The sequence below is a fragment of the Carcharodon carcharias genome, chromosome 3 (assembly GCF_017639515.1).
Source record: "Carcharodon carcharias isolate sCarCar2 chromosome 3, sCarCar2.pri, whole genome shotgun sequence".
Classification (NCBI taxonomy): Eukaryota; Metazoa; Chordata; class Chondrichthyes; order Lamniformes; family Lamnidae; genus Carcharodon; species Carcharodon carcharias.
In genome coordinates, this window is record NC_054469.1 from 91,687,060 (window position 1) to 91,701,359 (window position 14,300).

The window sequence follows — 14,300 nt, forward strand, 5'->3', positions numbered from 1 at the left end:
ATGAGAAACATTACTTAGCAGATGATTGGATGTTGAAGTAAAGGTTTTACTGCCTTGACAGCTCTAGAGGAGTTCTCCAGGACTGTCTAGAACAGGATATTTTGATTCATTGCGGTGTACAGTATTTTCTACAGCCTGGCAATCATGAGCACAAACAGCCCTTGCCACCATGGATTTAGCAACAACTGCAGGAGGAGGGGAAAAAGGAGGAGGAAAAGGAAGCGGAGGAAGGGAGGAGGATGGGAGGAGGCAGCTGTCACATCCACATTTTATTTGGGCCATCCGTGATGGTCTAATTTGGCTTCAGTTCCAATGAATACAATTGCAGATCCTCATTGCCCAACAGTCGCACACCTTACCCTTACTCAGTTCCAGACCATTACAGCATATCCTTGGCTGCATGCCATGAAATAAAACCAACAGAAAACAACCATTCCATAAAAGCTTTATACAGCAAAATATCCACTCATGTAATCACCCTTGTGCACTTCCTTAGTGTTTTACTTGCAGCTGCCTTTGCTTGTCCTACTGCTCCTGCCCAGCACTCCTCAGTGGCTGCAGCATGGCTGCTGGAAAGCTGCTGACTTTCATGGCGTGGTACTGCAATGGCCTTGAAAGATGCCCTTGAGCAGTTTTTTAAAAATTCATTTACAGGATGTTGACATTGCTGGCTAGGCCAGCATTCATTGCCGATCGCTAATTGCTCTTGAGAAGGTGGTGGTGAGCTGCCTTCTTGAACCACTGCAGTCCATGTTGTGTAGATACACCCACAGCGCTGTTAGGGAGGGAGTTCCAGGATTTTGACCCAGCAACAATAAAGGAACAGCGATATGTTTCCAAATCAGGATGGTGAATGACTCTGAGGGTACTTCTAGGTGATTGTGTTCCCAACTATCTGCTGCCCTTGTCCTTCTAGATGATAGTGGTCGTGGGTTTGGAAGATACTGCATAAGGAGCCTTGGTGAATTCCTGCAGTGCATCTTGTAGATGATACACATTGTTGCTACTAAGTGTTGGTGGTGGAGGGAGTGAATGTTTGTGGATGTGGTGCCAATCAAACAGGCTGCTTTGTCCTGGATGGTGTCAAGCTTCTTGAGTGTTGTTGGAGCTGCATTCATCCAGGCAAGTGGGGAGTATTCCATCACACTCCTGACTTGTGCCTTTTAGATGGTGGACAGGCTTTGGGGAGTTAGGAGGTGAGTTGCTCGCAGCAGGATTCCTAGTCTCTGACCTGCTCTTGTAGCCACAGTATTTATATGGCTAGTCCAGTTGAGTTTCTGGTCAATGGTAACCCACAGGATGTTGATGGTGGGGATTCAGTGATAGTAATGCCATTGATTGTCAAGTGGTGATGGTTGGATTCTCTCTTGTTGGAGATGGTCATTGCCTGGCATTTGTGTGTCATGAATGCTCTTTGCCACTTGTCAGTCCAAGCCTGGATATTGTCCAAGTGTTGTTGCATTTGGACATGGATTGCTTCAGTATCTGAGGAGTCGCGAATGGTGGTGAACATTGGGTCTTGAAAGCACAGCTTCAGACTGCACCAATTCAGCATGGGCAGCAGTAGTCTGTGATGGCTGGCTGTCAGGGAACAGTAAGGGCAATGAAGGAATGGCAGTCATGGTTTTGGGAAGCTGAATGCTGAGAGAGAAAGTGGGTTCATGCTCCCTCTGGAGCAATGTCTCATCAATCCTAGTAATATGCTGAAGAAAGATTTCTGGACTGCAGTGGGACCCTGAAAACCATTTTGAGCACTGCGTGCAGTCATGAGGCAGCAGTTTGTGTCTACATAGCAACAATTACAAATGTCATGACCTCAGCCTCAGATTCCATTGCAGAATCTCAGGCCTGTTGTCACATTTTTGCAAGTTCTTCCTGGTCTTTAACTCTCCTTTAGCCAGTTCCCGACACTGCTGCAGCCAGAATACATCTCATCTTTAAAGGGTGCAGGCCGGCTTTAAGCGGTGCTAGGCTCACAAAACCTGGGCTCCTGGCTGAAGTATGCAGCCACTCAACTGGACATTCAGCATTGAGCTGCCCGCTCCCTCTCTCCAGGTGCTATGACCTGAGAGGGAGTTAGGCAACTATGGACCTCCATGTGTTGGTCCATGGTTATGCTTGGCAAAGTACAGCAGTGGTTTGCCATTGCCTTCTGCAGGTTCTGGTTGCCCAGATTACCACCCACCATAGGCATATTGGAAGGATTTGCAGGTTGATAATCCCAGAGTGGGGCTCAAACCTGGAGCTTCTGACTCAAAGGCATGGATGCTACCCACTGCTCCACAAGATCTCTGAACTGCATGCAGCAATCATTGTAGCAAGCAAGTAGAATGAAGTTTGCATGTTGCCTGCATCATTTTGCAAGAACACAGGTTAATTGCCATTCTCATGCCGACTTTCAGGTGCTATTTAATTCACCCAAAACCTGGATGCCTACTTGATTCCTTAAAAATACAGTGCCACCACTGCTGGGCAATATATATCTGGGCCACTACTGATGTAAAAGAAAATAATCCTGCCCAATATATTAGAAAAGAAAGTTACTAGGCCATGAGATGAAGGCTGTTGGTTTATCTTAGGATTGTCATTAATCAATCTTCACTCTAATAGTTTATGATAGCAGTTAAGAAACTTGATTAGATTTCAAAACAAAAGTAGCATCAATGGAGATATGAGACAAGTTAATGCTTCAGGTGCGACCTTTTCCACATATGCCAATTGACCTGTTGAGTGTTTCCAGCATTTTCTGTAATTGCTCCAGATTTCCTGCATACTTCAGTTTTTCAGTTTCTGTTTTGATTAGACTCCAACTCTCTAACTCACTCTAATGTCTCCAAGTTTCTGCCCGTAACAGTTCTGTATTCCAAAATCTTTCTATTACTTGTACAATTGGTAATATATAACAGCAACTTGCACCTAAGGGATGAAAACATCACAAAGCAATTGTCAACAACAAAAGTTAGGGAAAGGACTTGAGTGAAAGAAATACTTTTGGAGTTGGATTTTGAAGGAGGGGAGAGCCAGAGCAAAATGGAGTGGCTTAGGAGTGAGGAGTCATGATAGTTGACAGCTCTATAATTGGATGGATTAGAGTGAGGGAAAAATACACAATAGATTCAGAAGAGTGGCAGATACAAGCAGGAACATAGGATTGGGAGGTGGTGCAGAGATGTGGTGCGTAAGGTTTTTTTAAATCTGTCTGTTCGGTGATGGGAACTCATGGAGGTCAGTGATGAAAAAATTTGTAGTTTGAGCTAAATAAGTATGGGATAGAATACAAGCATCAAGGAGACTCGAAAGAGTTACAAGCATCAAGGAGGGTGGACACCTAGCTGCCAGCAGTTGGATGTCAATTGTACTCATTAATGAGTCAATTGACCCCTGTTATCCCTGAGCCCACCGCAATTTAGCTGCTTACCCACACCCTCAGAAGGCCCTGCTGGGTTTGTCAGTGGCCTCCTGGGGTGAGGCAGGTGGGGAGGGCTGTCTTGTGGTCAGGCACTGTACCCCAAATTGAGGGACCCAGCATAAGGCTGAGCCTCCGACCTCCTACCTCTCCCGTGACGCCCACCCTAAGACCTCCATACTGCCCTCACTTGGGGTCCCACAATGATCCTGGATGCAGTGACCCCAGCAGCCACTGCTCTCACTGGCTCTGGCAGCAGGGGGAGCTGCTGGCCTCTGATTGGCCTCTGAGTGGGACCTCTGTTGTTGGGGTCCTCAAGTGCAAGGAAAGCCCACTGGTAGGTTGTTAAATGCCTGAATGACACATGGGTCCATTGGGCCTCCCCCACAGAACTGATGGGCGTTCCCCACCGGTTCGCCAACTGGTGGGCAAGATCTCCATTGGCCTGACAAAATCCCAGCCTTAGATTTCTGGTGTACAGTAATTGGCAACAATTACCACAAATGATATGTGGCTGTATTTCATTGAACTGCTGGTTAACCATGCAGAAGAATGTTTATCTGGCAAAGGGATATTTAAAGAGACATTTGGCATCAATGCATACTGGGGGTTTTAAAGGGCAAATAAAGATTTCCATTTCTTTCTACAGTATACTATTTGTCTTTATTATTAAATGGTCTGCACGTCTGGACACACCTTACTTTCTCATCATTCTTCAACATGCTCATTAAAGATAAATTAGAAAAGAGTGATTTCATTTTGATAAAACTTTTTTATCTTTTAGACCCACCATTTTAATTTCAACAGGCCCTTGCTAAACTAATTTTGAACTCCGCTCTTGGAATAACCCTACTTTGGAGCTAGCTAGTATTTATAAGAATGAGGCATAACATTCACAGGAATTCGCTTCAGGTTTTTGATGTTGGTGTTGAATTTCTGTTTAAAGATGACTATTGTCTGCACAACAAAATGCCAGCTTGGCTCAATGAGTAACACATCTGCCATGGATCAGAAGGTTGGGAGGTTGAGCCCTGAATTAAGATTTGAGTGCATACCCTAGGGAGATACTGCAGTTCAGTCAACTGACAGCATCAAATACAGATTAACTGGGTATTCATTGTGTTGTCATTTGTGGCACTTTGGTGAATCTAAAACAGTTTCTGTTAACTAAAGGTATTAAGGAACATGGGGAAAAGTGGACACGATTGAGTTAGACCACAGATCAGCCATAATCTTATTGTATGGCAAAACAGGCTTGAGGGTTAAATGGCCTATACTTTTTCCTGTGTTCCTAGGTACGGTGTCTATCCATATCACAATGAATTATTTCAAAGCATTGTGTTGTGTGTAAATTATGTGGAGCACAAACCCCAGCATAGACATTGGGCTGAATAACCTGTGTCTTAGCTTTAAATTATATGTAACATGTAAAGTATTCCTGTACATTTCTGAGGCACTATATCAATTCCAGTTCATTCCTTCTTACTTACGGGAGGAGAGTTCCATTGTCAGCTGTTCCATATTTTGAACAAGACAGTAAATTGAGGTCCTGTCTGCCTATACAGGTAGAGATATCATTTTGCTTTTTAAAATCATTGACTGTCTTTCCAATACTTGTTCAAGCTGTAGTTCTGTTGACACTTAAAAAAAAATCACTGTTCTGTGAAAACTGTCATTTCCAGAAACTCAAGCATCTGATGTGGAAGCTGTGAATCCAAGTCCAGGTGGCACAGAAGGCACCCAAGATCAGTTAGCAGGCACCAACTTCAGATTTATACCAGCTCCTGGGCATGTCATACCAGACAGACTGTTTGAAACACGCAATTCAGCTGATGCACAGATGGGAATGAGGGCACGACTAAACTACAAGCAGAAGCCAAGAGAGCCGCTGGTAAAAATCAAAGATTTTTTGAAATCATTTGAAAAATTTGGATTAAATTACTGTTGGTTAGCATGTGTTCTGGATTTCCTTTACCATTACATGATGGGTAACTTAACATCTCACCAGCTCATTCATCCAAATACAACATTCTAGAGAACGGTAACCCTGGTTACACTTATTTTGCTTTTTTTGAAATCGTATTTCCCCTCTATTATCTCCTCCCTGCCATTAACACTGCTGCATCCTGGGTTATGGTTCCAATGGTACTTTGCTGGGACAGGTGCTGTCGATGGTCTATTTGATCACAGTACACAATCCAGCTAAGCCTGACCTTATCCTCATCCGTTATTCACGCGCCGTGAAACTTTCCAGTATCTAGATAAAAATCAGAAGTGAGAACACTGGGAATTTTCCACACCTAAACCAATGACAATGAGGCCAATTCTTGCTCTCTACCCCTGCTGTGACTTGGATCTGTAAGTCAGAACATGCCTATGGTCAATTCCGGGACATGCTGGTCTCTATAGCCTAGAGATTAACTACTCCACGGGCAGAATTTTACATTCCCCCACTGGCAGGCTTGTAGGCAGGATTGGCCATAAAAATAGGGGCAGAAGTAGGCCCTTCAGCCCCTTGAGTCTGCTCTGCCATTCATTAAGATCGTGGTTGATCTGTTTGTGTTTCGAATTCCACATTCTTATCTACCCCCGATAACCTTTGATTCCCTTGCCTAACAAGAATCTATCTGCCCCCGCCTTAAAAATATTCAATGACCCCCGCTAGAGAGTTGATTAACAAAGTTGATTTATGAGGATGCTGCCAGAACTGAAGAATTTTATTTCCTGGTTAACTTTAGCTATGAGGAAAGATTAGTTCAGCTGGGATTGTTTTCTCAGGAAGACAGGAGGCTGAGCAGAGATTTAATTGAGGTGTATCATTTAAGAGGTGCCTGGATAGGAAGGACCTATTCCACTTAGCAGAGAGGTCAGTAACCAGGGGTCATAGATTTAAAGCAACTGACAGAAGGATTAGAGAGGAACTGAGCAGTAATCTTTTCACTAAGAGGCTAATGAGGTCTGGAACTCACTGCCTAATAGGGTGACAGAGGCAGGAACTCTCATTACATTTAATAAAATAGTTGGATATACACTTGAGCTGCTGTAACTTACAGGGGTATGGATCAAGAGCTGGGAGGTGGGATTAGTCTCGATAACTTTTTCAGCCAGCTTAGGCACAATGGGCTGTATGGCACCTTTGGTGTTATAAATCTTTCCATTTTTCCATGTTTCTTTGGCCTGACAGGACATGAACAAACTCATTTTCCAGGGATCATTTGCATTTTTGAAGCTCACTCCTCAGCGTTTTCCAGGGAATCTGCCAAGATGGGAATGAGCATTGGCTGTAGATGGCCTTGGGGACCTGTTTAAGTGTAATATTTCTGGTAGCTTCTCTGGTCAAATTTGATGGCCTTGGGGACCTGATTCAATGTAATATTTCTGGTAGCTTCTCTGGTCAAATTTGAAAATTGCTTTGAAAATGATAAAAACGAGTGGATAGCTAAACAAATGAAATCATTTTGCAATAAATCGGCTAGTCTTCTCTTGACCCTTTCCAAATGAGGTGGTCTCCTGCCACCTAAAGCAATGTTGGCTGTCAATGATGAACAAGTGTGCCTTGTGTTCAGCATTGTTATGCCAAAATGCCTTAAGTAGGTCATATAACATGTTTCTGTTATTTGCATAAGATTACAGTATGCCCACCTATAAATGGGCACTGCCTTCTACTCCATTGCTACAGTTCCAGCAGAATTCTGAGGTGCAGTGCAATGTGAATGCAAAATTGAGGGCCCAAATATTCTTCATCTGACATTCATTTGAAACAATGGGCCATAACGTCTGAGCTCCAGGTCAGTGTGACTGAGGAATACCTCAAAGATGTGCTGGGCAGTTCCCAGCTAAGGGCTGCAGGGCAATTGCCGAGGAAGTTCATACTCCTAAACAAAAACAGAATTACCTGAAAAAACTCATCAGCAGAGAAGAAAAGAGTTGACATTTCGAGTCCTCATGACCCTTCAACAGAACTGAGTGAATATTAGGAGAGGGTGATATATAAGCTGGGTTAAGATGGGCGGGGGGTGCGGAGGGTGGGGGGGGGTGGTGGGGGGGAGAGAGTGAAGTGGGAGGTGGTGTGGTTGTAGGGACAAGCAAGCAGTGATAGGAGCAGATAATCAAAAGATGTCACAGACAGAAGAACAAAGAGGTGTTGAAGGTGGTGATATTATCTAAACGAATGTGCTAATTAAGAATGGATGGCAAGGCACTCAAGGTACAGCTCTAGTGGGGGTGGGGTGGAAAGGCTAACAGGACATAAAAGATATAGATTTAAAAATAATTGAAAGCGGTGGGAAAAGAAAAATCTGTATAAATTATTGGAAAAAACAAAAGGAAGGGGGAAGAAATGGAAAGGGTGTGGGGATAGAGGAGGGAGTTCAAGATCTAAAGTTGTTGAAATCAATATTCAGTCCAGAAGGCTGTAAAGTGCCTAGTCGGAAGGTGAGGTGTTGTTCCTCCAGTTTGTGTTGGGCTTCACTGCAGCAAGCCAAGGAGAGACATGTGGGCAAGAGAGCAGGGTGGAGTGTTAAAATGGCAAGCAACAAGGAGATTTAGATTTTTCTTGCAGACAGACCGCAGGTGTTCTGCAAAGCAGTCGCCCAGTTTACGTTTGGTCTCTCCAATGTAGAGGAGACCACACTGGGAGCAACGAATGCAGTAGACTAAGTTTGGGGAAATGCAAGTGAAATGCTGCTTCACTTGAAAGGAACGTTTGGGCAGTTGGATTGTGAGGAGAGAGGACTGTTTTTGTTTTGAATTTCCAGCATCCGCATTTTTTTGTTTTTAATTTCATACTCCTGATGGGCAATTGCCGTGCACTGGGAGCCATCTGATAATGCAATTTAAATCACAAACTTCAGATAGTTCCAACTGTCTTACATCAATAACGGCACAGAGAAAGTTAGAAGAATTAAAACCATGTCTAGCTTCTGGGTAACCCCTGTTTAAAAATAAGGGATTGCTCATTTAAGGCAGAGATGAGGAGAATTTATTTTTTCTCAGAGGGTCATGAGCCTTTGGAACTCTTTTCCTCAAAAGGCAGTGAAAGCAGAGACTTTGAATATTTTTAAGGCAGAGCTGGATAGATTCTTGATTAATAAGAGGGTGAAAGGTTATCAGGAATAGACAGGAATGTAGGGTTGAGGTTACATTCAGATCAGCCATGATCTTATTGAATGGTGAAGCAGGCTCAAGGGGCCGAGTGGCCTACTCCTACTCCTAATTCGTTTGTTCATGTAACTATTGTACAGTCCCATGCTAATACCATCTTGGGACTCCCGCCAACCCCCGACTAACCCCACCACCCACCCCACGGGGCTCTTCCCCTACACGGGACTCCCCTCACACCCATGAGAGTTGACCCAACATGGGACACCCCCAACCCCACCGAATACACCGCAGCCTCTCCTGTCTACTGCCCCCATAGGAGACCCCTCAACCCACGACCTCCAGGGGACACCCCCAAACCCCTGAATAACCCCCTCAAGCCCAACCTGACCAACCCTCCCTCTCCGCCAGCTGCCCAATTGTCCAACCCACTGGACTGTCTGACTGCCAACCATCCCCTGCCCGGGTTTTCAACACCAACCCCCCTAAGTCCTTACCCCCCATGAGTGCCCGACCCTCCCCAAGTGCCTGACTCACCCTCCCTCTAAGTGCCCGACAGTGCCTTAGAAAAGGAGGCATGGGCTCCTCGCATCCAACTCTGAAGCCCTCGACACTAGACCCGGGCGTGTGCTGCCCTATATAGTTCTTGCCTGGCCTAAGTTGGAATGTTGGGTGAGAAAGGATTGGAAAGATTTGAAGATTAAAAAAAGTAGGAGCAACTCGACTCTGATTGCTCCTCTGCAGAGGTTCACGCCCATTATCAGCATGTGACATGGAGAAACCTGCAACAATTTTTGAAAACTGGAACTTTGATGTTGCAAGCCAACTTTCAAAGCAAAGTATTTACAGCATCTCATTGTGTAACATGCTTAGTGATGGTATGATGCTATCCTGTCTGCGTCAGCTGCAAGTATGAAGCCTACTTCAGTCGATTTTCTAGCAACTTGGAAAGTTGCGCTGGTATCGAGATCGCCTGATGGGATAATTGTGCCCTGTTAATGTTCTGAGTTGACGGTGGGCGAAATTTAATCCAGATCATTGCAGTGGGAAACATGGTAGCCAGGCCCATTTAATTGTGGGAGAGGCTGCGCAGCAGGCAAACCTCCCGTGATTATGTCAGAGGCGGAAAGAGGCCAATATGAGAAATTCACCCACTTGCGGCGGGATGTCAAATATGTTAATTAGTGAGCCAATTGACACCAATTATCCCTGAGCCCACTGGAATTTTGTGGTGGCTCAGGGATTAAATGGGCATTGCATGGCAAAGCCCAGCCTTCAGAAGGCCATCCAGCAAACCCTCGTGGTGGGGGGGGGGTTCCTCATTGTCAGACATTGTGTGCCCAAACAAGAGACCTGACATCAGGAAGGGTGGTGCCACAGAAAGCCACCCCCTGCTGTTTTATTTAACTTTTAATATTTGCACTGGGGTAACTTTGCAAGGTATGAAGAAGCATTTCTAGATGGGAGTGCAAGAGACAAATGTTGTCCATTGTATATAGTCCTATCCATTAGTCATGTTCTGGCAGCACAGCCTCATGAGCACAAGGTTACCATAACCGTAGCTATGAATGGTGTTTCAAAACATGGTTCAATCTTGATTTGGTGTAAAATTGGGCTTGGATAATCCATTTAAACTGTATTAAGGCATTTTTCTTGCCATGCACAGGTGTGCAAGCTGGAGACAAATGGGCTCAGCTTGTATCATAATTTTTATTACTGGTAAAAATAAACAGGATCAAATGAGTAGGATGTACGTATATGTTCCGTCAGCTGTTAGTTTAGACAGTAAATGTGGCAGGATTGGATTCACATGGGCCACATAACACTAATTGTAATTTTTGCAAAAATACTTTATTTATTGAAAGGTATGTCCTTCCTTATTTGCTAGACTGACAATCAGATTCATTCTATAAATGTCATCAGAAGTTTTCCATGAAAATGTCACAATTACCAAATTCAGCTCTATATAATGTTGATAATAGAATATTCCTGTTCCTTAATGCATTGCACTTAACGGGTGGAACCAATCTGAATCTGACTAACCTGTTATGACCATGTAAAAGATGTTTTCAGAATGTGGTCCTTGAGCTAAGAATTTGTGTGTGCATGTAGCCCCTTTTAAATTTGAGTGGCTCAATTAAAAATAACCCAGCAGACAAGCTTTAGTCTTAAACAAAATAAAGGTTAGTTAATTACAAAGGCTACTGCTGACAGTTAATTAAATAAAAAATGATAAAGTTATCAACAAAAATACAAATACAAAGATTAAAAGCAGATAAAGATAAAAAAGATACTCAAAAATGAGATTTTGAGTCATTCTTTGTGAGATAGCATTGCGGGCCCTTTTTCCTGAAGTGAAGGGGTTGAAACTTGGGGTTTGGTTAGCAGTTGCGATGGCTTCTGCAGTCGATCAGTCATTGTTTACGTTTTTAAGGTGGACTCAGCAGATCAGTAAGTTTTGGGGAGAAAGAATAGGTTTCCTATTCCTCACCCTATCTACGGTTATGGCTTTTGCAGATTGCTTGGACTTTTTCATCAGAAACAGCAATTGATTTCTTAATACATTCCTCTTTGTCCTCCCTTGATCAAGAACCCTCTCTGAGGTTGTTTCTCAGAGTTCTTCCTCGTGTTCTGCACAATAAATGGCTGTTCGCAACCTGTCTTTATACAGTTCTAGGGCTTAAAATGGCTGCTATCATGTGATCTGGACAAAATGCCAAGCCATCTTCCAAATAAGGCAAGTGGCCATCCCAATCAGCAATCCGAAGTCCCCTTATCAACTGCAGTGTTGAAAAGGGACCAAGGAATCCAAAACCTTCAGGGAAAGACATAGGCTGGGATTTTATGTCTCCGTCACGGCGAACCCGCTGTGGGAAATTCGGTGGCCCAGACAAAAGCCCATTGAATTTTGTTTGGAACCGGAAAATCCTGGTGGTGGGCAGGGCTGGAAAATTCTGCCCATTGTTTGTTTGGGGACTCATTGAATTTCAAAAGTCTTTCCAAGCCTATGTATGTCTAATTGTAATCCACTCAGAGCCTTCTGGAATTTGACAACATTTCAGTCCAAAAAAAGGTCAGGTGACTTTTGGCAACCACCTTTAAGCTTTCTTGTTTCCATTTAAAAAGGAAGATTAGCTTTTTTTTTACCGAATCTATAGTATCACAACTATATGTTCGTGACCAGCCACAGATTAAACTCCACCAACTCCCCATACACTTTACTATTAATTAAAATTGGAACATTGGTATGATTTGGCTCTGCTGCCGCTGCTCACATTCTTGGACAACAGAAGGACTATGCAACTTACACAGGTGTGTACATTTTATAATCCACTGTAACTCCTGCTAATGCAAGGTGGCCACTGAAACAGGCCTGCATATGCACTCTAGCCCATGCATGCGTGGAAAGCAAATTCAGCAATAATCAAACAATCAGATCCACAATTCTCTATTTAGCTTGATCCAAAGTATCCTGCGATATCAAGTTAAATTTAAAATGCATTGGCAAGTGTGCTTTATAATAATGAACATATATAGTAATGTGTTAATGTTATAGTGTACATTATAAATCTGTGTGAACTATAAATATATAGAATACATATATAAATATATGGTTGGTATTGAGAACCTTGCTTTTTCTGATATATATATTAATGATATAGACCTTGGTGTGCCGGGGACAATTTCAAAGTTTTCGGATGCTACAAATCTTGGAAGCATTTTAAACTGTGAGGAGGACAGGGTAGAACTTCAGCAAAACATGGACAAGTTTGTGAAGTGGGCAGATAGCTGGCAGTTGAAGTTCAATATGGAGAAGTGTGAGGTGATCCATTTTGGTAGGAAGAACATGGAGAAACTATATAAAATAACTCAAAAGAGCTGAGGGACCTGGGTGTATATGTGCATAAGTCATTAAATGTGGCAGGACAAATAGAGAGAGCAGTTAATAAAGCATACAGTATGCTAGACTTTATTAACAGTGTGTTACGACCAGTCCCAGGCAAAGTCCCCCAATTTGTTAACTTCCCGAACAGGACCCCAATTTTGTTACGTTCCAGGGTGAGGAGGAATGAGTGGGCTCCCCTTCTTTATTCAACCCCCTCGGGTGGTCACAATAAGGTTAATTTTAAAGGGACCCCTTCCCCCTTGGATACCTTCTCCCAGTCTAAATGTATTTATTTTTTAGAAGGAGCCAATTTATCCAGGCTATTCTTTTTAGTCAAAGAAAGAGTAAATTTATTAGTTACTAAAAACCTGAAAAAAACAATAAAAATACAACACTCAGATCAGAAATTAGAAGTTAAGAGTCTAAATAACAGTTAAAAAAGATATACAAATCAGTTTTTGGCTTGTCCACGAAGCATAGGTGACGGAACAGATGATTCCAGTGGAACAGACTTTGACAGTTTTGCAGTTGGTTTGGAGGCACTTAGCTCTGCAGGATAGCTGAAGAATCTGTCCTATTTCCTTTTTGATTCTAACTTCTACTGAACCTTGACTCCTCCAGCAACAGAGAGAAAGAAAGACTTCATCTGCAACTGCAGGGGTTATTAGGCTTCACCTGTAACTGCAGGGGTGACTAGTTGGCCTTCTTCTTCTTGCTGTCACACATACACAACACATGAGCACACACTGCACTACTCTGCAGATAGCTTTTTAACATGTTTTTCCCTGTGTATTCCTGTAAGGGAAAATATCTTGCGCCCAGAGTCTGTTTCCTTTCATCTCTGACCATTTTACACATTCTGAAATATAAATAAACAGGAGTTGGCGTTCAGATGACTGCTGAGACATAGTAAACAGTCTTTGACTCCGCAACAACAGGAGATTAAAATTCAGTCTTTTGCATCTTTCCTATCTCCCTTTCAAATGTCTCTGCTTGAAGAAGACCATGAAACCTTTTTAGATGCAGCATTCCATGTTCTCTCAGGGCAGGTCTGTCAGAGGAGGGAGTGGCATAGTGGTTTTGTCACTAGACCAGTAATCCAGCAACCTAGGAGTAATGCACTGGGGACCGGGGTTTGAATCCCACCATGGTGGAATTTGAATCAAATAAAAATCTGGAATTAAAAGTCATGATCATGAAACCATTGCAGATTATCATAATTATCTGATTCACTAATGTCCAATAGGGAAGGAAATCTCCTGTCCTTACCTGGTATGACTCCAGGCCCACAGCAAAGTGGTTGACTCTCAAATGCCATCTGAACAAGGGCAATATATGTTGGCTGTGCCAGTGATGCCCACATCCCATGAATAAATAATTTTTTAAAAAGTATAATCCACATAGGAATTAGCCATCTTTTCCTCAGTGCGCTTGCTTGTATTTCTTTAAAAACGCACGCATCTTCCTTAAAAAGTTTAATATGCCCATAAGGAATTTGTGGCCGTAATTAACTTTTCATGACAAGTGGCATAGACTACAAGAGCAAGGAGGTTATGCTGAGCTTGTATAATACACTGGTTAGGCCTCAGCTGGAGCATTGTGTACAGTCCTGGGTACCACACTTTAGGAAGTATGTGAATGCATTGGAGAGAGTGCAGAAGAGGTTTACAAAAATGGTTCCAAGGAATCTTCACTTATGAAGATAGATTGGAGAAGTTGGGACTGTTTTCCTTGGACAGAGAAGGCTAAGAGGAGATTTGATAGAGGTGTTCAAAATCATGAGGGGGCTGGACAGAGTAGATAGGGTGAAACTGTTCCTGCTTATAAAAGGGTCGAGAATGAGAGGGCACAGATTTAAAGTGATTTGCAAAAGAAGCAAATGCGAAATGAGAAAAAACTTTTTCACAC

At 43.0% G+C, this 14,300-nt stretch overlaps 1 protein-coding gene across 1 annotated transcript in view; it reads left to right on the forward strand.

Moving 5' to 3' along the window:
• LOC121275916 (insulin-like growth factor-binding protein 4) overlaps window positions 1-14,300 on the forward strand; it is a 151,582-nt gene that overhangs the window by 116,768 nt on the left and 20,514 nt on the right. The window contains exon 2 of the mRNA XM_041183746.1: window positions 5,089-5,297. Within this exon, the coding sequence (XP_041039680.1) occupies window positions 5,089-5,297 (209 nt within the window). The remainder of the gene's footprint in view (window positions 1-5,088; window positions 5,298-14,300) is intronic.